General features: G+C 41.9%; 1 protein-coding gene across 3 annotated transcripts in view; it reads right to left on the bottom strand.

Moving 5' to 3' along the window:
• LOC106590697 (1-phosphatidylinositol 4,5-bisphosphate phosphodiesterase delta-1) overlaps nucleotides 1-23,347 on the bottom strand; it is a 109,377-nt gene that overhangs the window by 13,918 nt on the left and 72,112 nt on the right. For all 3 annotated transcript variants that reach the window (XR_014383106.1, XR_014383105.1, XM_045710677.2), the window contains exons 9-12: nucleotides 17,145-17,312; nucleotides 13,550-13,706; nucleotides 12,985-13,101; nucleotides 1-166 (exon numbers count right to left, since the gene is read on the bottom strand). The exon at nucleotides 1-166 is cut by the window's left edge and continues 13 nt beyond it. Coding sequence is in view for 1 of the 3 variants with exons in the window: in XM_045710677.2 (XP_045566633.2) it covers nucleotides 1-166; nucleotides 12,985-13,101; nucleotides 13,550-13,706; nucleotides 17,145-17,312 (608 nt within the window). In the remaining 2 variants the exon portion in view is untranslated. The remainder of the gene's footprint in view (nucleotides 167-12,984; nucleotides 13,102-13,549; nucleotides 13,707-17,144; nucleotides 17,313-23,347) is intronic.

Raw genomic sequence — 23,347 nt, 5'->3', positions numbered from 1 at the left:
TTCTTGTGCTTGAGCCAGGGTCCCTTGGTGAGGGTCATTGGGTCAAACTCTGTCCCAGGGTATCTCTGGAAGTCAGGCTTCAGGACGTATCCACTCAGCCCGTTGGACCGGAACCGGCCCTGGTTCAGGTCCATCTCCTTAGAGGGAGTCTGGAAGTTCAGCGCCACTGGAGAGAAAAATCATAATCAATAAAAGCATTTTTCACGTATTTATTGATAACGAGGACTAATGAGACACAAGTATGGAGAGAGATTGGTCATGTAGTATGGTAGCCAATAATATCACAGGATTCAAAACTACCTGACAGGTGGTAGAAGGTCTACTGTAACTATCTGACAGATGGTAGTAGGTCTACTGTAACTATCTGACAGGGGAGATGGTAGTAGGTCTACTGTAACTATCTGACAGGGGAGATGGTAGGAGGTCTACTGTAACTATCTGACAGGGGAGATGGTAGTAGGTCTACTGTAACTATCTGACAGGGGAGATGGTAGTAGGTCTACTGTAACTATCTGACAGATGGTAGTAGGTCTACTGTAACTATATGACAGGGGAGATGGTAGTAGGTCTACTGTAACTATCTGACAGGGGAGATGGTAGGAGGTCTACTGTAACTATCTGACAGATGGTAGTAGGTCTACTGTAATTATCTGACAGATGGTAGTAGGTCTACTGTAACTATCTGACAGATGGTAGTAGGTCTACTGTAACTATCTGACAGGGGAGATGGTAGGAGGTCTACTGTAACTATCTGACAGGGGAGATGGTAGTAGGTCTACTGTAACTATCTGACAGATGGTAGTAGGTCTACTGTAACTATCTGACAGATGGTAGTAGGTCTACTGTAACTATCTGACAGGGGAGATGGTAGTAGGTCTACTGTAACTATCTGACAGATGGTAGTAGGTCTACTGTAACTATCTGACAGATGGTAGTAGGTCTACTGTAACTATCTGACAGGGGAGATGGTAGGAGGTCTACTGTAACTATCTGACAGGGGAGATGGTAGGAGGTCTACTGTAACTACCTGACAGGGGAGATGGTAGGAGGTCTACTGTAACTACCTGACAGGGGAGATGGTAGTAGGTCTACTGTAACTATCTGACAGGGGAGATGGTAGGAGGTCTACTGTAACTATCTGACAGGGGAGATGGTAGGAGGTCTACTGTAACTACCTGACAGGGGAGATGGTAGGAGGTCTACTGTAACTATCTGACAGATGGTAGTAGGTCTACTGTAACTATCTGACAGGGGAGATGGTAGTAGGTCTACTGTAACTATCTGACAGGGGAGATGGTAGGAGGTCTACTGTAACTACCTGACAGGGGAGATGGTAGTAGGTCTACTGTAACTATCTGACAGGGGAGATGGTAGTAGGTCTACTGTAACTATCTGACAGGGGAGATGGTAGTAGGTCTACTGTAACTATCTGACAGGGGAGATGGTAGTAGGTCTACTGTAACTACCTGACAGGGGAGATGGTAGGAGGTCTACTGTAACTATCTGACAGGGGAGATGGTAGTAGGTCTACTGTAACTATCTGACAGGGGAGATGGTAGTAGGTCTACTGTAACTATCTGACAGGGGAGATGGTATGAGGTCTACTGTAACTATCTGACAGGGGAGATGGTAGTAGGTCTACTGTAACTATCTGACAGGGGAGATGGTAGTAGGTCTACTGTAACTATCTGACAGGTGGTAGTAGGTCTACTGTAACTATCTGACAGATGGTAGTAGGTCTACTGTAACTATCTGACAGGGGAGATGGTAGTAGGTCTACTGTAACTATCTGACAGGGGAGATGGTAGTAGGTCTACTGTAACTACCTGACAGGGGAGATGGTAGTAGGTCTACTGTAACTACCTGACAGGGGAGATGGTAGGAGGTCTACTGTAACTATCTGACAGGGGAGATGGTAGTAGGTCTACTGTAACTATCTGACAGGGGAGATGGTAGGAGGTCTACTGTAACTACCTGACAGGGGAGATGGTAGGAGGTCTACTGTAACTACCTGACAGGGGAGATGGTAGTAGGTCTACTGTAACTATCTGACAGGGGAGATGGTAGTAGGTCTACTGTAACTATCTGACAGATGGTAGTAGGTCTACTGTAACTATCTGACAGATGGTAGTAGGTCTACTGTAACTATCTGACAGGGGAGATGGTAGTAGGTCTACTGTAACTATCTGACAGATGGTAGTAGGTCTACTGTAACTATCTGACAGATGGTAATAGGTCTACTGTAACTATCTGACAGGGGAGATGGTAGGAGGTCTACTGTAACTATCTGACAGGGGAGATGGTAGTAGGTCTACTGTAACTACCTGACAGGAGAGATGGTAGGAGGTCTACTGTAACTATCTGACAGGGGAGATGGTAGTAGGTCTACTGTAACTATCTGACAGGGGAGATGGTAGTAGGTCTACTGTAACTATCTGACAGATGGTAGTAGGTCTACTGTAACTATCTGACAGATGGTAGTAGGTCTACTGTAACTATCTGACAGATGGTAGGAGGTCTACTGTAACTATCTGACAGATGGTAGGAGGTCTACTGTAACTATCTGACAGATGGTAGGAGGTCTACTGTAACTACCTGACAGGGGAGATGGTAGGAGGTCTACTGTAACTACCTGACAGGGGAGATGGTAGGAGGTCTACTGTAACTATCTGACAGATGGTAGTAGGTCTACTGTAACTATCTGACAGATGGTAGTAGGTCTACTGTAACTATCTGACAGATGGTAGTAGGTCTACTGTAACTATCTGACAGATGGTAGTAGGTCTACTGTAACTATCTGACAGATGGTAGTAGGTCTACCGTAACTATCTGACAGGGGAGATGGTAGGAGGTCTACTGTAACTATCTGACAGGGGAGATGGTAGGAGGTCTACTGTAACTACCTGACAGGGGAGATGGTAGGAGGTCTACTGTAACTACCTGACAGGGGAGATGGTAGTAGGTCTACTGTAACTATCTGACAGGGGAGATGGTAGGAGGTCTACTGTAAATATCTGACAGGGGAGATGGTAGGAGGTCTACTGTAACTACCTGACAGGGGAGATGGTAGGAGGTCTACTGTAACTATCTGACAGATGGTAGTAGGTCTACTGTAACTATCTGACAGGGGAGATGGTAGTAGGTCTACTGTAACTATCTGACAGGGGAGATGGTAGAAGGTCTACAGTAACTATCTGACAGGTGGTAGTAGGTCTACTGTAACTATCTGACAGATGGTAGTAGGTCTACTGTAACTATCTGACAGGGGAGATGGTAGTAGGTCTACTGTAACTATCTGACAGATGGTAGTAGGTCTACTGTGACTATCTGACAGGGGAGATGGTAGGAGGTCTACTGTAACTATCTGACAGGGGAGATGGTAGGAGGTCTACTGTAACTATCTGACAGGGGAGATGGTAGGAGGTCTACTGTAACTACCTGACAGGGGAGATGGTAGGAGGTCTACTGTAACTCCCTGACAGGGGAGATGGTAGGAGGTCTACTGTAACTATCTGACAGATGGTAGTAGGTCTACTGTAACTATCTGACAGGGGAGATGGTAGTAGGTCTACTGTAACTATCTGACAGGGGAGATGGTAGTAGGTCTACTGTAACTATCTGACAGGTGGTAGTATGTCTACTGTAACTATCTGACAGATGGTAGTAGGTCTACTGTAACTATCTGACAGGGGAGATGGTAGTAGGTCTACTGTAACTATCTGACAGATGGTAGTAGGTCTACTGTAACTATCTGACAGGGGAGATGGTAGTAGGTCTACTGTAACTATCTGACAGATGGTAGTAGGTCTACTGTAACTATCTGACAGGGGAGATGGTAGGAGGTCTACTGTAACTACCTGACAGGGGAGATGGTAGGAGGTCTACTGTAACTACCTGACAGGGGAGATGGTAGTAGGTCTATTGTAACTATCTGACAGGGGAGATGGTAGGAGGTCTACTGTAACTATCTGACAGGGGAGATGGTAGGAGGTCTACTGTAACTACCTGACAGGGGAGATGGTAGGAGGTCTACTGTAACTATCTGACAGATGGTAGTAGGTCTACTGTAACTATCTGACAGATGGTAGTAGGTCTACTGTAACTATCTGACAGATGGTAGTAGGTCTACTGTAACTATCTGACAGGGGAGATGGTAGGAGGTCTACTGTAACTATCTGACAGGGGAGATGGTAGGAGGTCTACTGTAACTACCTGACAGGGGAGATGGTAGGAGGTCTACTGTAACTACCTGACAGGGGAGATGGTAGTAGGTCTACTGTAACTATCTGACAGGGGAGATGGTAGGAGGTCTACTGTAACTATCTGACAGGGGAGATGGTAGGAGGTCTACTGTAACTACCTGACAGGGGAGATGGTAGGAGGTCTACTGTAACTATATGACAGGGGAGATGGTAGGAGGTCTACTGTAACTATCTGACAGATGGTAGTAGGTCTACTGTAACTATCTGACAGATGGTAGTAGGTCTACTGTAACTATCTGACAGATGGTAGTAGGTCTACTGTAACTATCTGACAGATGGTAGTAGGTCTACTGTAACTATCTGACAGATGGTAGTAGGTCTACTGTAACTATCTGACAGGGGAGATGGTAGGAGGTCTACTGTAACTATCTGACAGGGGAGATGGTAGGAGGTCTACTGTAACTACCTGACAGGGGAGATGGTAGGAGGTCTACTGTAACTACCTGACAGGGGAGATGGTAGTAGGTCTACTGTAACTATCTGACAGGGGAGATGGTAGGAGGTCTACTGTAACTATCCTGACAGGGGAGATGGTAGGAGGTCTACTGTAACTATATGACAGGGGAGATGGTAGGAGGTCTACTGTAACTATCTGACAGATGGTAGTAGGTCTACTGTAACTATCTGACAGATGGTAGTAGGTCTACTGTAACTATCTGACAGATGGTAGTAGGTCTACTGTAACTATCTGACAGATGGTAGTAGGTCTACTGTAACTATCTGACATATGGTAGTAGATCTACCGTAACTATCTGACAGGGGAGATGGTAGGAGGTCTACTGTAACTATCTGACAGGGGAGATGGTAGGAGGTCTACTGTAACTACCTGACAGGGGAGATGGTAGGAGGTCTACTGTACCTACCTGACAGGGGAGATGGTAGTAGGTCTACTGTAACTATCTGACAGGGGAGATGGTAGGAGGTCTACTGTAACTATCTGACAGGGGAGATGGTAGGAGGTCTACTGTAACTACCTGACAAGGGAGATGGTAGGAGGTCTACTGTAACTATCTGACAGATGGTAGTAGGTCTACTGTAACTATCTGACAGGGGAGATGGTAGTAGGTCTACTGTAACTATCTGACAGGGGAGATGGTAGTAGGTCTACAGTAACTATCTGACAGGTGGTAGTAGGTCTACTGTAACTATCTGACAGATGGTAGTAGGTCTACTGTAACTATCTGACAGGGGAGATGGTAGTAGGTCTACTGTAACTATCTGACAGGGGAGATGGTAGTAGGTCTACAGTAACTATCTGACAGGTGGTAGTAGGTCTACTGTAACTATCTGACAGATGGTAGTAGGTCTACTGTAACTATCTGACAGGGGAGATGGTAGTAGGTCTACTGTAACTATCTGACAGGGGAGATGGTAGGAGGTCTACTGTAACTATCTGACAGGGGAGATGGTAGTAGGTCTACTGTAACTATCTGACAGGGGAGATGGTAGGAGGTCTACTGTAACTACCTGACAGGGGAGATGGTAGTAGGTCTACTGTAACTATCTGACAGGGGAGATGGTAGGAGGTCTACTGTAACTCCCTGACAGGGGAGATGGTAGGAGGTCTACTGTAACTATCTGACAGATGGTAGTAGGTCTACTGTAACTATCTGACAGGGGAGATGGTAGTAGGTCTACTGTAACTATCTGACAGGGGAGATGGTAGTAGGTCTACTGTAACTATCTGACAGGTGGTAGTAGGTCTACTGTAACTATCTGACAGATGGTAGTAGGTCTACTGTAACTATCTGACAGGGGAGATGGTAGTAGGTCTACTGTAACTATCTGACAGATGGTAGTAGGTCTACTGTAACTATCTGACAGGGGAGATGGTAGTAGGTCTACTGTAACTATCTGACAGATGGTAGTAGGTCTACTGTAACTATCTGACAGGGGAGATGGTAGGAGGTCTACTGTAACTATCTGACAGTGGAGATGGTAGTAGGTCTACTGTAACTATCTGACAGGGGAGATGGTAGTAGGTCTACTGTAACTATCTGACAGGGGAGATGGTAGTAGGTCTACTGTAACTATCTGACAGGGGAGATGGTAGTAGGTCTACTGTAACTATCTGACAGGGGAGATGGTAGGAGGTCTACTGTAACTACCTGACAGGGGAGATGGTAGGAGGTCTACTGTAACTACCTGACAGGGGAGATGGTAGTAGGTCTATTGTAACTATCTGACAGGGGAGATGGTAGGAGGTCTACTGTAACTATCTGACAGGGGAGATGGTAGGAGGTCTACTGTAACTACCTGACAGGGGAGATGGTAGGAGGTCTACTGTAACTATCTGACAGATGGTAGTAGGTCTACTGTAACTATCTGACAGATGGTAGTAGGTCTACTGTAACTATCTGACAGATGGTAGTAGGTCTACTGTAACTATCTGACAGGGGAGATGGTAGGAGGTCTACTGTAACTATCTGACAGGGGAGATGGTAGGAGGTCTACTGTAACTACCTGACAGGGGAGATGGTAGGAGGTCTACTGTAACTACCTGACAGGGGAGATGGTAGTAGGTCTACTGTAACTATCTGACAGGGGAGATGGTAGGAGGTCTACTGTAACTATCTGACAGGGGAGATGGTAGGAGGTCTACTGTAACTACCTGACAGGGGAGATGGTAGGAGGTCTACTGTAACTATCTGACAGATGGTAGTAGGTCTACTGTAACTATCTGACAGATGGTAGTAGGTCTACTGTAACTATCTGACAGATGGTAGTAGGTCTACTGTAACTATCTGACAGATGGTAGTAGGTCTACTGTAACTATCTGACAGATGGTAGTAGGTCTACTGTAACTATCTGACAGGGGAGATGGTAGGAGGTCTACTGTAACTACCTGACAGGGGAGATGGTAATAGGTCTACTGTAACTATCTGACAGGGGAGATGGTAGTAGGTCTACTGTAACTATCTGACAGATGGTAGGAGGTCGACTGTAACTATCTGACAGGGGAGATGGTAGGAGGTCTACTGTAACTATCTGACAGATGGTAGGAGGTCTACTGTAACTATCTGACAGGGGAGATGGTAGGAGGTCTACTGTAACTATCTGACAGGGGAGATGGTAGGAGGTCTACTGTAACTATCTGACAGGGGAGATGGTAGGAGGTCTACTGTAACTATCTGACAGGGGAGATGGTAGGCATGTTTGTGGAGTAATGGATTACCAAAAAAAACCTGTAGCTGTAATCTGTTACTTTACCAGCAAAAATATATTGTTTTTAGATTACAGATACTTTTTAAAAACTAGATGATTATTTCTATAAGTTCATTTTACATTCAGAAAGGATGTTTAATCATTTCATAAATTATTTCTCAATGACATTCAAATCAGTATTGAAAAAAGGCACAAGATTGATTTTATTCTGCCTGAGTGAGTCTGACCACCAATCATAGACCACTATGATGACACAATAATGATGGCGACCAATCACAGACCACTATGATGACACACCTTAATGATGACCACCAATCACAGACCACTATGATGACACAATAATGATGACGACCAATCACAGACCACTATGATGACACAACTTAATGATGACCACCAATCACAGACCACTATGATGACACACCTTAATGATGACCACCAATCACAGACCACTATGATGACACATCTTAATGATTACCACCAATCACAGACCACTATGATGACACACCTTAATGATGACCACCAATCACAGACCACTATGATGACACATCTTAATGATTACCACCAATCACAGACCACTATGATGACACACCTTAATGATGACCACCAATCACAGACCACTATGATGACACATGTTAATGATGACCACCAATCACAGACCACTATGATGACACATCTTAATGATGACCACCAATCACAGACCACTATGATGACACACCTTAATGATGACCACCAATCACAGACCACTATGATGACACACCTTAATGATGACCACCAATCACAGACCACTATGATGACACACCTTAATGATGACCACCAATCACAGACCACTATGATGACACACCTTAATGATGACCACCAATCACAGACCACTATGATGACACACCTTAATGATGACCACCAATCACAGACCACTATGATGACACACCTTAATGATGACCACCAATCACAGACCACTATGATGACACACCTTAATGATGACCACCAATCACAGACCACTATGATGACACACCTTAATGATGACCACCAATCACAGACCACTATGATGACACACCTTAATGATGACCACCAATCACAGACCACTATGATGACACACCTTAATGATGACCACCAATCACAGACCACTATGATGACACACCTTAATGATGACCACCAATCACAGACCACTATGATGACACACCTTAATGATGACCACCAATCACAGACCACTATGATGACACACCTTAATGATGACCACCAATCACAGACCACTATGATGACACACCTTAATGATGACCACCAATCACAGACCACTATGATGACACACCTTAATGATGACCACCAATCACAGACCACTATGATGACACACCTTAATGATGACCACCAATCACAGACCACTATGATGACACACCTTAATGATGACCACCAATCACAGACCACTATGATGACACACCTTAATGATGACCACCAATCACAGACCACTATGATGACACATCTTAATGATGACCACCAATCACAGACCACTATGACGACACACCTTAATGCGTTTGATGGATCGCAGGAAAAGAGAAATGGTGTAAAAAGTTGAGGAAACTTGAGGAAAAATGCCTTAATGGAAAATGACTCAAGTAAAAGTCACCTAGCAAAATACTACTTAAGGAAAAGCATTTGGTTTTAAAAATACTTAAGTATCAAAGTAAAAGCATTAAATATTTCATATTCTTTATATTAAAAACCAGACGGCACAATTTTTTCCATACATTTTTTACAACCGGACATCATTTACAAAGGAAGCGTTTGTGTTTTGTGAGTCCTCCAGATCAGAGGCAGTAGGGATGACCAGGGATGTTCTCTGTTTAGTGAGTCCTCCAGATCAGAGGCAGTAGGGACGACCAGGGATGTTCTCTGTTTAGTGAGTCCTCCAGATCAGAGGCAGTAGGGATGACCAGGGATGTTCTCTGTTTAGTGAGTCCTCCAGATCAGAGGCAGTAGGGATGACCAGGGATGTTCTCTGTTTAGTGAGTCCTCCAGATCAGAGGCAGTAGGGACGACCAGGGATGTTCTCTGTTTAGTGAGTCCTCCAGATCAGAGGCAGTAGGGATGATCCGGGGATGTTCTCTGTTTAGTGAGTCCTCCAGATCAGAGGCAGTAGGGATGACCAGGGATGTTCTCTGTTTAGTGAGTCCTCCAGATCAGAGGCAGTAGGGATGACCAGGGATGTTCTCTGTTTAGTGAGTCCTCCAGATCAGAGGCAGTAGGGATGACCAGGGATGTTCTCTGTTTAGTGAGTCCTCCAGATCAGAGGCAGTAGGGACGACCAGGGATGTTCTCTGTTTAGTGAGTCCTCCAGATCAGAGGCAGTAGGGACGACCAGGGATGTTCTCTGTTTAGTGAGTCCTCCAGATCAGAGGCAGTAGGGACGACCAGGGATGTTCTCTGTTTAGTGAGTCCTCCAGATCAGAGGCAGTAGGGACGACCAGGGATGTTCTCTGTTTAGTGAGTCCTCCAGATCAGAGGCAGTAGGGATGACCAGGGATGTTCTCTTAATAAGTGCGCGAATTAGACCATTTTCTGTTCCTCTAAGCATTCGAAATGTAACAAGTACCTTTGGGTGTCAAGGAAAATGTATGGTATAAAACGTACATTATAAGCCTACTGTAAATTGCCTTATGGCTGAGCATGGACATGCCAAACATTGTCAATAAGAAAGATTAAATTGATTATTGATAAGGCCTAAAAAGAGAACGAATAATTATAAACGAATTCTAAGCAAAACGAAACAACAACTTGTTTTAAATAGGCTGTCACACTTACAGGCACCATCATTTCTTCCTGTGGGCATATACATTTGAAGTCGTAAGTTTACATACACCTTAGTCAGATACATTTAAACTCAGTTTTTCACAATTCCTGATATTTAATCCTGGTAAAAATTCCCTGTCTTAGGTCAGTTAGGATCACCACTTTATTTTATGAATGTGAAATGTCAGAATAATAGAAAAGATAATGATTTATTTCAGCTTTTATTTCTTTCATCACATTCCCAGTGGGTCAGAAGTTTACATACACTCAATTAGTATTTGGTAGCATTGCCTTTCAATTGTTTAACTTGGGTCAAATGTTTTGGGTAGCCTTCCACAAGCTTCCAACAGTAAGTTGGGTGAATTTTGGCCCATTCCTCCTGACAGAGCTGGTGTAACTGAGTCAGGTTTGTAGGCCTCCTTGCTCGCACACGCTTTTTCAGTTCTGCCCACAAATTTTCTATAGGATTGAGGTCAGGACTTTGTGATGGCCACTCCACTACCTTGACTTTGTTGTCTTTAAGTCATTTTGCCACAACTTTGAAAGTATGCTTGGGGTCATTGTCCGTTTGGAAGACCCATTTGTGACCAAGCTTTAACTTCCTGACTGATGTCTTGAGATGTTGCTTCAATATATCCACCTAATTTTCCATCCTCATGATGCCATCTATTTTGTGAAGTGCACCAGTCCCTCCTGCAGCAAAGCACCCCCACAACATGATGCTGCCACCTCCGTGCTTCACGGTTGGGATGGTGTTCTTCAGCTTGCAAACCTCCCCCTTTTTCCTCCAAACATAACGATGGTCGTTATGGCCAAACAGTTTCATCAGACCAGAGGACATTTCTCCAAAAAGTACGATCTTTGTCCCCATGTGCAGTTGCAAACCGTAGTCTGGCTTTTTTATGGTGGTTTTTGAGCAGTGGCTTCTTCCTTGCTGAGCGGCCTTTCAGGTTATGTCGATATAGGACTCGTTTTACTGTGGATATAGATACTTTTGTACCTGTTTCCTCCAGCATCTTCACAAGGTCCTTTGCTGTTGTTCTGGGATTGAATTGCACTTTTCACACCAAAGTACGTTCATCTCTAGGAGACAGAACGCATCTCCTTCCTGAGCGGTATGACGGCTGTGTGGTCCCATGGTGTTTACACTTGCGTACTATTGTTTGTACAGATGAACGTGGTACTTTCAGCCGTAGGGAAATTGCTCCCAAGGATGAACCAGACTTGAGGAGATGTACACATTTTTTTCTGAGGTCTTGGCTGATTTCTTTTGAGTGTCCCATGATTTCAAGCAGAGAGGCACTGAGTTTGAAGGTAGGCCTTGAAATGCATCCACAGGTACACCTCCAATTGACTCAAATGATGTCAATTAGCCTATCAGAAGCTTCTAAAGCCATGACATCATTTTCTGGAATTTTCCAAGCTGTTTAAAGGCACAGTCAACTTAGTGTATGTAAACTTCTGATCCACTGGAATTGTGATACAGTGAATTATAAGTGAAATAATCTGTCTGTAAACAATTGTTGGAAAAATAACTTGTGTCATGCACAAAGTAGATGTCCTAACTGACTTTCCAAAACTATAGTTTGTTAACAAGAAATTTGTGGAGTGGTTGAAAAAACAAGTTTTAATGACTCCAACTTAAGTGTATGTAAACTTCCTACTTCGACTGTATATGTGTATTTTAACCCAATAATGGTTGAATTTAAGAAGCGTAAGCTGCGTATCAATTACTGTTTTTGGGACCAGAGGTGTATTCGAAACGGAAACCGTTTACTGTTTAAGAACCAAGCGGAAGCGTTTATTGGAATGAGATTTGTCCTTGAGGCGGAACTGAGGGATTTCTGCCAGCAGAAAAGTCAAAATCGTTTTAATTTCAGACTGTATGACTTTGTAATATTGTTGTATGGTGGTATTATATATTTTGTGTTATAGATAAGTAGTGAAGTAATAATGTTATATGATGTACTGTTTTATCTGTTGTTTTATGTGTAATGTAAGTGCCTTAATGTGTTTGGACCCCAGGAAGAGTAGCTGCTGCCTTGGCAGGAACTAATGGGGATCCATAATAAACCCCAGGAAGAGTAGCTGCTGCCTTGACAGGAACTAATGGGGATCCATAATAAACCCCAGGAAGAGTAGCTGCTGCCTTGGCAGGAACTAATGGGGATCCATAATAAACCCCAGGAAGAGTAGCTGCTGCCTTGACAGGAACTAATGGGGATCCATAATAAACCCCAGGAAGAGTAGCTGCTGTCTTGGCAGGAACTAATGGGGATCCATAATAAACCCCAGGAAGAGTAGCTGCTGCCTTGGCAGGAACTAATGGGGATCCATAATAAACCCCAGGAAGAGTAGCTGCTGCCTTGACAGGAACTAATGGGGATCCATAATAAACCCCAGGAAGAGTAGCTGCTGCCTTGGCAGGAACTAATGGGGATCCATAATAAACCCCAGGAAGAGTAGCTGCTGCCTTGGCAGGAACTAATGGGGATCCATAATAAACCCCAGGAAGAGTAGCTGCTGCCTTGACAGGAACTAATGGGGATCCATAATAAACCCCAGGAAGAGTAGCTGCTGCCTTGGCAGGAACTAATGAGGATCCATAATAAATACAAATACAAATAACCTGTGCCCCTTAAGGAGAAAGTAATATGATTATGTTACTTAGGTTGGGTAATCCAAAAGTTACATTACTGATTACAACAGGTGACAACTAACTGTAACAGATTCCATTTAGAAAGTAACCTCCCCAACTCAGTTAGTAGGTCTACAGTACCTATCTGACAGCCTGCGTTCCACAGGGGAACTGGGTCGTAGTTGGAGGAGGCTGTTCTGGATCCAGCTGGGTAGATGCGGCTCAGCTTGGTCATGTTGTGGTGGATGAAGGCGTTCGCTTGGAGAGAGGTAAACCAGACAGGTTAGTGGTGCAATCACTGTAAGAACTGTTTTCTAGAACATGCATAATGAAAGCTGATTTCTAGAATATGCATAATGAAAGCTGTTCTCTAGAATATGCATAATGAAATCTGATTTCTAGAATATGCATAATGAAATCTGATTTCTAGAACATGCATAATGAAATCTGATTTCTAGAATATGCATAATGAAAGCTGATTTTTAGAACATGCATAATGAATGCATGTCTATAGTACAGGTCCTGTTATTCAGACTTGCTGTTATTCAGGCTTGCTGTTATTCAGGCTTGCTGTTATTCAGGCTTGCTGTTATTCAGGCTTGCTGTTATTCAGACTTGCTGTTATTCAGGCTTGCTGTTATTCAGGCTTGCTGTTATTCAGGCTTGCTGTTATTCAGGCTTGCTGTAACAGAACCGAGGGTTTTACCTGCTGTCTCGGCCAGGTTAAAAGCCTTGCTCTCTTTAAAGGAGGACATCTCATAGAAGGCCTGGTTATCTTCAGCGTGCTCAAACCCTGAGAAGTGGACACTCTTACAGTAGATCGCCAGATCAGACAGCTGCTTGGCTAGCTTGATCTTTGACTTCTGAAAAGCAATAAGACATCATGTTTATAATATCTACAGAAATAGAGATATTAGGAAATGGATTTCTGTCAAAGAATTCACATATGTGTTTTCCTTGGCATAGGGCTTGTGATTTGATGTGGCACTAGTTCTTCTGAGGACAGTTACTAATCCAGCATGCCTTGGTCCCGTTGCGGGGGGGGGGGGGGGGTATGTGCAAAGCAACACAGTAGCATGACTATGTCAGAAACAACACCCTTACCCCGCCCCTTTACCCTAAACCGGGTTCATATAATAACCCCAACCCTGCCCTTTACCCTAAACTGGGTTCATATCCTAACCCCAACCCTGCCCTTTACCCTAAACTGGGTTCATATCCTAACCCCAACCCTGCCCTTTACCCTAAACTGGGTTCATATAATAACCCCAACCCTGCCCCTTACCCTAAACCGGGTTCATATCCTAACCCCAACCCTGCCCCTTACCCTAAACCGGGTTCATATCCTAACCCCAACCCTGCCCTTTACCCTAAACCGGGTTCATATCCTAACCCCAACCCTGCCCTTTACCCTAAACCGGGTTCATATCCTAACCCCAACCCTGCCCCTTACCCTAAACCGGGTTCATATCCTAACCCCAACCCTGCCCTTTACCCTAAACCGGGTTCATATCCTAACCCCAACCCTGCCCTTTACCCTAAACCGGGTTCATATCCTAACCCCAACCCTGCCCTTTACCCTAAACCGGGTTCATATCCTAACCCCAACCCTGCCCTTTACCCTAAACCGGGTTCATATCCTAACCCCAACCCTGCCCTTTACCCTAAACCGGGTTCATATCTTAACCCCAACCCTGCCCTTTACCCTAAACCGGGTTCATATCCTAACCCCAACCCTGCCCTTTACCCTAAACCGGGTTCATATCCTAACCCCAACCCTGCCCTTTACCCTAAACCGGGTTCATATCCTAACCCCAACCTTCCGCGCCACACACACTGAAACATCACATTCCCTTCTCTGAGTCCACCCCTCTATTTATTCATGTCCTGTTAGTCTGATTGTTTCTCTGAGTCCACCCCTCTCTTTATTCATATCCTGTTAGTCTGATTGCTTCTCTGAGTCCACCCCCAACGTTTTGTTGTTTTTATAATTGTAAAACAACTTTGGGTCCTTGAAAAGTCCTATATAATATATAAAGTCCTATATAATATATAAAGTGTTATATAATATATAAAGTCCTATATAATATATAAAGTCCTATATAATATATAAAGTCCTATATAATATATAAAGTGCTATATAATATATAAAGTGCTATATAATATATAAAGTACTATATAATATATAAAGTACTATATAATATATAAAGTACTATATAATATATAAAGTGCTATATAATATATAAAGTGCTATATAATATATAAAGTACTATATAATATATAAAGTACTATATAATATATAAAGTACTATATAATATATAAAGTGCTATATAATATATAAAGTGCTATATAATATATAAAGTCCTATATAATATATAAAGTACTATATAATATATAATATATAAAGTGTTATATAATATATAAAGTACTATATAATATATAAAGTCCTATATAATATATAATATATAAAGTGTTATATAATATATAAAGTGCTATATAATATATAAAGTCCTATATAATATATAAAGTACTATATAATATATAATATATAAAGTCTTATATAATATATAAAGTACTATATAATATATAAAGTGCTATATAATATATAAAGTCCTATATAATATATAAAGTACTATATAATATATAAAGTGCTATATAATATATAAAGTGCTATATAATATATAAAGTCCTATATAATATATAAAGTGTTATATAATATGTAAAGTGTTATATAATATATAAAGTGCTATATAATATATAAAGTGTTATATAATATATAAAGTGCTATATAATATATAAAGTACTATATAATATATAATATATAAAGTGCTATATAATATATAAAGTGTTATATAATATATAAAGTGTTATATAATATATAAAGTGCTATATAATATATAAAGTACTATATAATATATAATATATAAAGTGCTATATAATATATAAAGTGTTATATAATATATAAAGTGCTATATAATATATAAAGTACTATATAATATATAAAGTGCTATATATTATATAAAGTCCTATATAATATATAAAGTGCTATATAATATATAAAGTGCTATATAATATATAATATATAAAGTGCTATATAATATATAAAGTGCTATATAATATATAAAGTCCTATATAATATATAAAGTCCTATATAATATATAAAGTGCTATATAATATATAAAGTGTTATATAATATATAAAGTGCTATATAATATATAATATATAAAATCCTATATAATATATAAAGTCCTATATAATATATAAAGTGCTATATAATTTATAAAGTCCTATATAATATATAAAGTGCTATATAATATATAAAGTGCTATATAATATATAAAGTGCTATATATTATATAAAGTACTATATAGTATATAAAGTCCTATATAATATATAAAGTGCTATATAATATATAATATATAAAGTCCTATATAATATATAAAGTGCTATATAATATATAATATATAAAGTCCTATATAATATATAACGTACTATATAATATATAATATATAAAGTGCTATATATTATATAAAGTACTATATAGTATATAAAGTCCTATATAATATATAAAGTGCTATATAATATATAATATATAAAGTCCTGTATAATATATAAAGTGCTATATAATATATAATATATAAAGTCCTATATAATATATAAAGTCCTATATAATATATAAAGTACTATATAATATATAAAGTGCTATATAATATATAAAGTGCTATATAATATATAAAGTGCTATATAATATATAAAGTGCTATATAATATATAATATATAAAGTCCTATATAATATATAAAGTACTATATAATATATAAAGTGCTATATAATATATAAAGTGCTATATAATATATAAAGTGCTATATAAGTCCCATGTATTATTATAGTGTGCTACTTTTGACCATAGTCCTATGTGCCCTGGTAGTGCACTATTAGAGAATAGGGTGCCATCTAGGGTGCCATCTACCTTCGCACCACAGCAGCGTGTTACCATAGCAGCGTGTTACCATAGCAGCGTGTTACGATAGCAGCGTGTTACCACAGCAGCGTGTTACCATAGCAGCGTGTTAGCATAGCAGCGTGTTAGCATAGCAGCGTGTTAGCATAGCAGCGCGTTAGCATAGCAGCGCGTTACCATAGCAGCGCGTTACCATAGCAGCGCGTTACCATAGCAGCGTGTTAGCATAGCAGCGCGTTACCACAGCAGCGCGTTACCACAGCAGCGCGTTACCATAGCAGCGCGTTACCACAGCAGCGCGTTACCATAGCAGCGTGTTACCATAGCAGCGTGTTACAATACCTTGGCTTTGGCCTTCTGTCCGTTGGGGTCTGTCTTGGAGTTGTTGGTCTCTGCAGCCTCGTCCTCCTCTGAGACACAGTCTTCCTCTACTCCAGGACTAGTATTGCTGTAGACGGCATCCAGCTTGTTCAGACGTTTCCCCTTGATGATGAACCGACCCTTCAACTCCTACACACACAGACAGATACACCTCGTGTTGATGGAGATGCATCTATACTAGATCATCAAATGACTACTAAATACCAGGACACCTCGTGTTGATGGAGATGCATCTATACTAGATCATCAAATGACTACTAAATACCAGGACACCTCGTGTTGATGGAGATGCATCTATACTAGATCATCAAATGACTACTAAATACCAGGACACCTCGTGTTGATGGAGATGCATCTATACTAGATCATCAAATGACTACTAAATACCAGGACACCTCGTGTTGATGGAGATGCATCTATACTAGATCATCAAATGACTACTAAATACCATGACACCTCGTGTTGATGGAGATGCATCTATACTAGATCATCAAATGACTACTAAATACCAGGACACCTCGTGTTGATGGAGATGCATCTATACTAGATCATCAAATGACTACTAAATACCATGACACCTCGTGTTGATGGAGATGCATCTATACTAGATCATCAAATGACTACTAAATACCAGGACACCTCGTGTTGATGGAGATGCATCTATACTAGATCATCAAATGACTACTAAATACCATGTCCTGATCTATCATGTCCTGATCTATCATGTCCTGATCTATCATGTCCTGATCTATAATGTCCTGATCTATAATGTCCTTATGTATAATGTCCTGATCTATCATGTCCTGATCTATCATGTCCTGATCTATCATGTCCTGATCTATCATGTCCTGATCTATAATGTCCTGATCCATAATGTCCTGATCTATAATGTCCTGATCTATAATGTCCTGATCTATAATGTCCTGATCTATCATGTCCTGATCTATAATGTCCTGATCTATCATGTCCTGATCTATCATGTCCTGATCTATCATGTCCTGATCTATAATGTCCTGATCTATCATGTCCTGATCTATCATGTCCTGATCTATCATGTCCTGATCTATCATGTCCTGATCTATCATGTCCTGATCTATCATGTCCTGATCTATAATGTCCTGATCTATAATGTCCTGATCTATCATGTCCTGATCTATAATGTCCTGATCTATAATGTCCTGATCTATAATGTCCTGATCTATCATGTCCTGATCTATCATGTCCTGATCTATCATGTCCTGTGTTGTCGTCTTAGGTCTCTCTTTATGTAGTGTTCTTTTGTCTTGTTGTGATGTGTGTTTTGTCCTATATTTTTATTTAATGTATTTTTATTTTTTATCCCAGCCCCCATAGACAGGCTCTAACAACCAGATGCTGTTAGCCCTATAGACAGACAGGCTCTAACAACCAGATACTGTTAGCCCTATAGACAGACAGGCTCTAACAACCAGATACTGTTAGCCCTATAGACAGGCTCTAACAACCAGATGCTGTTAGCCCTATAGACAGGCTCTAACAACCAGATACTGTTAGCCCTATAGACAGGCTCTAACAACCAGATACTGTTAGCCCTATAGACAGGCTCTAACAACCAGATACTGTTAGCCCTATAGACAGGCTCTAACAACCAGATACTGTTAGCCCTATAGACAGACAGGCTCTAACAACCAGATACTGTTAGCCCTATAGACAGACAGGCTCTAACAACCAGATGCTGTTAGCCCTATAGACAGACAGGCTCTAACAACCAGATACTGTTAGCCCTATAGACAGACAGGCTCTAACAACCAGATACTGTTAGCCCTATAGACAGCGGCTCTAACAACCAGATGCTGTTAGCCCTATAGACAGACAGGCTCTAACAACCAGATACTGTTAGCCCTATAGACAGCGCTCTAACAACCAGATACTGTTAGCCCTATAGACAGACAGGCTCTAACAACCAGATACTGTTAGCCCTATAGACAGACAGGCTCTAACAACCAGATGCTGTTAGCCCTATAGACAGACAGGCTCTAACAACCAGATACTGTTAGCCCTATAGACAGACAGGCTCTAACAACCAGATACTGTTAGCCCTATAGACAGACAGGCTCTAACAACCAGATACTGTTAGCCCTATAGACAGACAGGCTCTAACAACCAGATACTGTTAGCCCTATAGACAGGCTCTAACAACCAGATACTGTTAGCCCTATAGACAGACAGGCTCTAACAACCAGATACTGTTAGCCCTATAGACAGGCTCTAACAACCAGATACTGTTAGCCCTATAGACAGACAGGCTCTAACAACCAGATACTGTTAGCCCTATAGACAGACAGGCTCTAACAACCAGATACTGTTAGCCCTATAGACAGACAGGCTCTAACAACCAGATACTGTTAGCCCTATAGACAGACAGGCTCTAACAACCAGATACTGTTAGCCCTATAGACAGACAGGCTCTAACAACCAGATACTGTTAGCCCTATAGACAGACAGGCTCTAACAACCAGATACTGTTAGCCCTATAGACAGACAGGCTCTAACAACCAGATACTGTTAGCCCTATAGACAGGGCTCTAACAACCAGATACTGTTAGCCCTATAGACAGACAGGCTCTAACAACCAGATACTGTTAGCCCTATAGACAGACAGGCTCTAACAACCAGATACTGTTAGCCCTATAGACAGACAGGCTCTAACAACCAGATACTGTTAGCCCTATAGACAGGCTCTAACAACCAGATACTGTTAGCCCTATAGACAGACAGGCTCTAACAACCAGATACTGTTAGCCCTATAGACAGACAGGCTCTAACAACCAGATACTGTTAGCCCTATAGACAGACAGGCTCTAACAACCAGATACTGTTAGCCCTATAGACAGACAGGCTCTAACAACCAGATACTGTTAGCCCTATAGACAGACAGGCTCTAACAACCAGATACTGTTAGCCCTATAGACAGGCTCTAACAACCAGATACTGTTAGCCCTATAGACAGACAGGCTCTAACAACCAGATACTGTTAGCCCTATAGACAGACAGGCTCTAACAACCAGATACTGTTAGCCCTATAGACAGACAGGCTCTAACAACCAGATACTGTTAGCCCTATAGACAGACAGGCTCTAACAACCAGATGCTGTTAGCCCTATAGACAGACAGGCTCTAACAACCAGATACTGTTAGCCCTATAGACAGACAGGCTCTAACAACCAGATACTGTTAGCCCTATAGACAGACAGGCTCTAACAACCAGATACTGTTAGCCCTATAGACAGACAGGCTCTAACAACCAGATACTGTTAGCCCTATAGACAGACAGGCTCTAACAACCAGATACTGTTAGCCCTATAGACAGACAGGCTCTAACAACCAGATACTGTTAGCCCTATAGACAGACAGGCTCTAACAACCAGATACTGTTAGCCCTATAGACAGACAGGCTCTAACAACCAGATACTGTTAGCCCTATAGACAGACAGGCTCTAACAACCAGATACTGTTAGCCCTATAGACAGACAGGCTCTAACAACCAGATACTGTTAGCCCTATAGACAGACAGGCTCTAACAACCAGATACTGTTAGCCCTATAGACAGGCTCTAACAACCAGATACTGTTAGCCCTATAGACAGGCTCTAACAACCAGATACTGTTAGCCCTATAGACAGACAGGCTCTAACAACCAGATACTGTTAGCCCTATAGACAGACAGGCTCTAACAACCAGATACTGTTAGCCCTATAGACAGACAGGCTCTAACAACCAGATACTGTTAGCCCTATAGACAGACAGGCTCTAACAACCAGATACTGTTAGCCCTATAGACAGACAGGCTCTAACAACCAGATACTGTTAGCCCTATAGACAGACAGGCTCTAACAACCAGATACTGTTAGCCCTATAGACAGACAGGCTCTAACAACCAGATACTGTTAGCCCTATAGACAGACAGGCTCTAACAACCAGATACTGTTAGCCCTATAGACAGACAGGCTCTAACAACCAGATACTGTTAGCCCTATAGACAGACAGGCTCTAACAACCAGATACTGTTAGCCCTATAGACAGACAGGCTCTAACAACCAGATACTGTTAGCCCTATAGACAGACAGGCTCTAACAACCAGATACTGTTAGCCCTATAGACAGACAGGCTCTAACAACCAGATACTGTTAGCCCTATAGACAGGCTCTAACAACCAGATACTGTTAGCCCTATAGACAGACAGGCTCTAACAACCAGATACTGTTAGCCCTATAGACAGACAGGCTCTAACAACCAGATACTGTTAGCCCTATAGACAGACAGGCTCTAACAACCAGATACTGTTAGCCCTATAGACAGACAGGCTCTAACAACCAGATACTGTTAGCCCTATAGACAGACAGGCTCTAACAACCAGATACTGTTAGCCCTATAGACAGACAGGCTCTAACAACCAGATACTGTTAGCCCTATAGACAGACAGGCTCTAACAACCAGATACTGTTAGCCCTATAGACAGACAGGCTCTAACAACCAGATACTGTTAGCCCTATAGACAGACAGGCTCTAACAACCAGATACTGTTAGCCCTATAGACAGACAGGCTCTAACAACCAGATACTGTTAGCCCTATAGACAGACAGGCTCTAACAACCAGATACTGTTAGCCCTATAGACAGACAGGCTCTAACAACCAGATACTGTTAGCCCTATAGACAGACAGGCTCTAACAACCAGATACTGTTAGCCCTATAGACAGACAGGCTCTAACAACCAGATACTGTTAGCCCTATAGACAGACAGGCTCTAACAACCAGATACTGTTAGCCCTATAGACAGACAGGCTCTAACAACCAGATACTGTTAGCCCTATAGACAGACAGGCTCTAACAACCAGATACTGTTAGCCCTATAGACAGACAGGCTCTAACAACCAGATACTGTTAGCCCTATAGACAGACAGGCTCTAACAACCAGATACTGTTAGCCCTATAGACAGACAGGCTCTAACAACCAGATACTGTTAGCCCTATAGACAGACAGGCTCTAACAACCAGATACTGTTAGCCCTATAGACAGACAGGCTCTAACAACCAGATACTGTTAGCCCTATAGACAGACAGGCTCTAACAACCAGATACTGTTAGCCCTATAGACAGACAGGCTCTAACAACCAGATACTGTTAGCCCTATAGACAGACAGGCTCTAACAACCAGATACTGTTAGCCCTATAGACAGACAGGCTCTAACAACCAGATACTGTTAGCCCTATAGACAGACAGGCTCTAACAACCAGATACTGTTAGCCCTATAGACAGACAGGCTCTAACAACCAGATACTGTTAGCCCTATAGACAGACAGGCTCTAACAACCAGATACTGTTAGCCCTATAGACAGACAGGCTCTAACAACCAGATACTGTTAGCCCTATAGACAGACAGGCTCTAACAACCAGATACTGTTAGCCCTATAGACAGACAGGCTCTAACAACCAGATACTGTTAGCCCTATAGACAGACAGGCTCTAACAACCAGATACTGTTAGCCCTATAGACAGACAGGCTCTAACAACCAGATACTGTTAGCCCTATAGACAGACAGGCTCTAACAACCAGATACTGTTAGCCCTATAGACAGACAGGCTCTAACAACCAGATACTGTTAGCCCTATAGACAGACAGGCTCTAACAACCAGATACTGTTAGCCCTATAGACAGACAGGCTCTAACAACCAGATACTGTTAGCCCTATAGACAGACAGGCTCTAACAACCAGATACTGTTAGCCCTATAGACAGACAGGCTCTAACAACCAGATACTGTTAGCCCTATAGACAGACAGGCTCTAACAACCAGATACTGTTAGCCCTATAGACAGGCTCTAACAACCAGATACTGTTAGCCCTATAGACAGACAGGCTCTAACAACCAGATACTGTTAGCCCTATAGACAGACAGGCTCTAACAACCAGATACTGTTAGCCCTATAGACAGACAGGCTCTAACAACCAGATACTGTTAGCCCTATAGACAGACAGGCTCTAACAACCAGATACTGTTAGCCCTATAGACAGACAGGCTCTAACAACCAGATACTGTTAGCCCTATAGACAGACAGGCTCTAACAACCAGATACTGTTAGCCCTATAGACAGACAGGCTCTAACAACCAGATACTGTTAGCCC

This window comes from Salmo salar, chromosome 29 (genome assembly GCF_965601325.2).
Source record: "Salmo salar chromosome 29, fSalSal1, whole genome shotgun sequence".
Classification (NCBI taxonomy): domain Eukaryota; kingdom Metazoa; phylum Chordata; class Actinopteri; order Salmoniformes; family Salmonidae; genus Salmo; species Salmo salar.
This window is presented reverse-complemented; position numbering and strand designations above follow the sequence as displayed.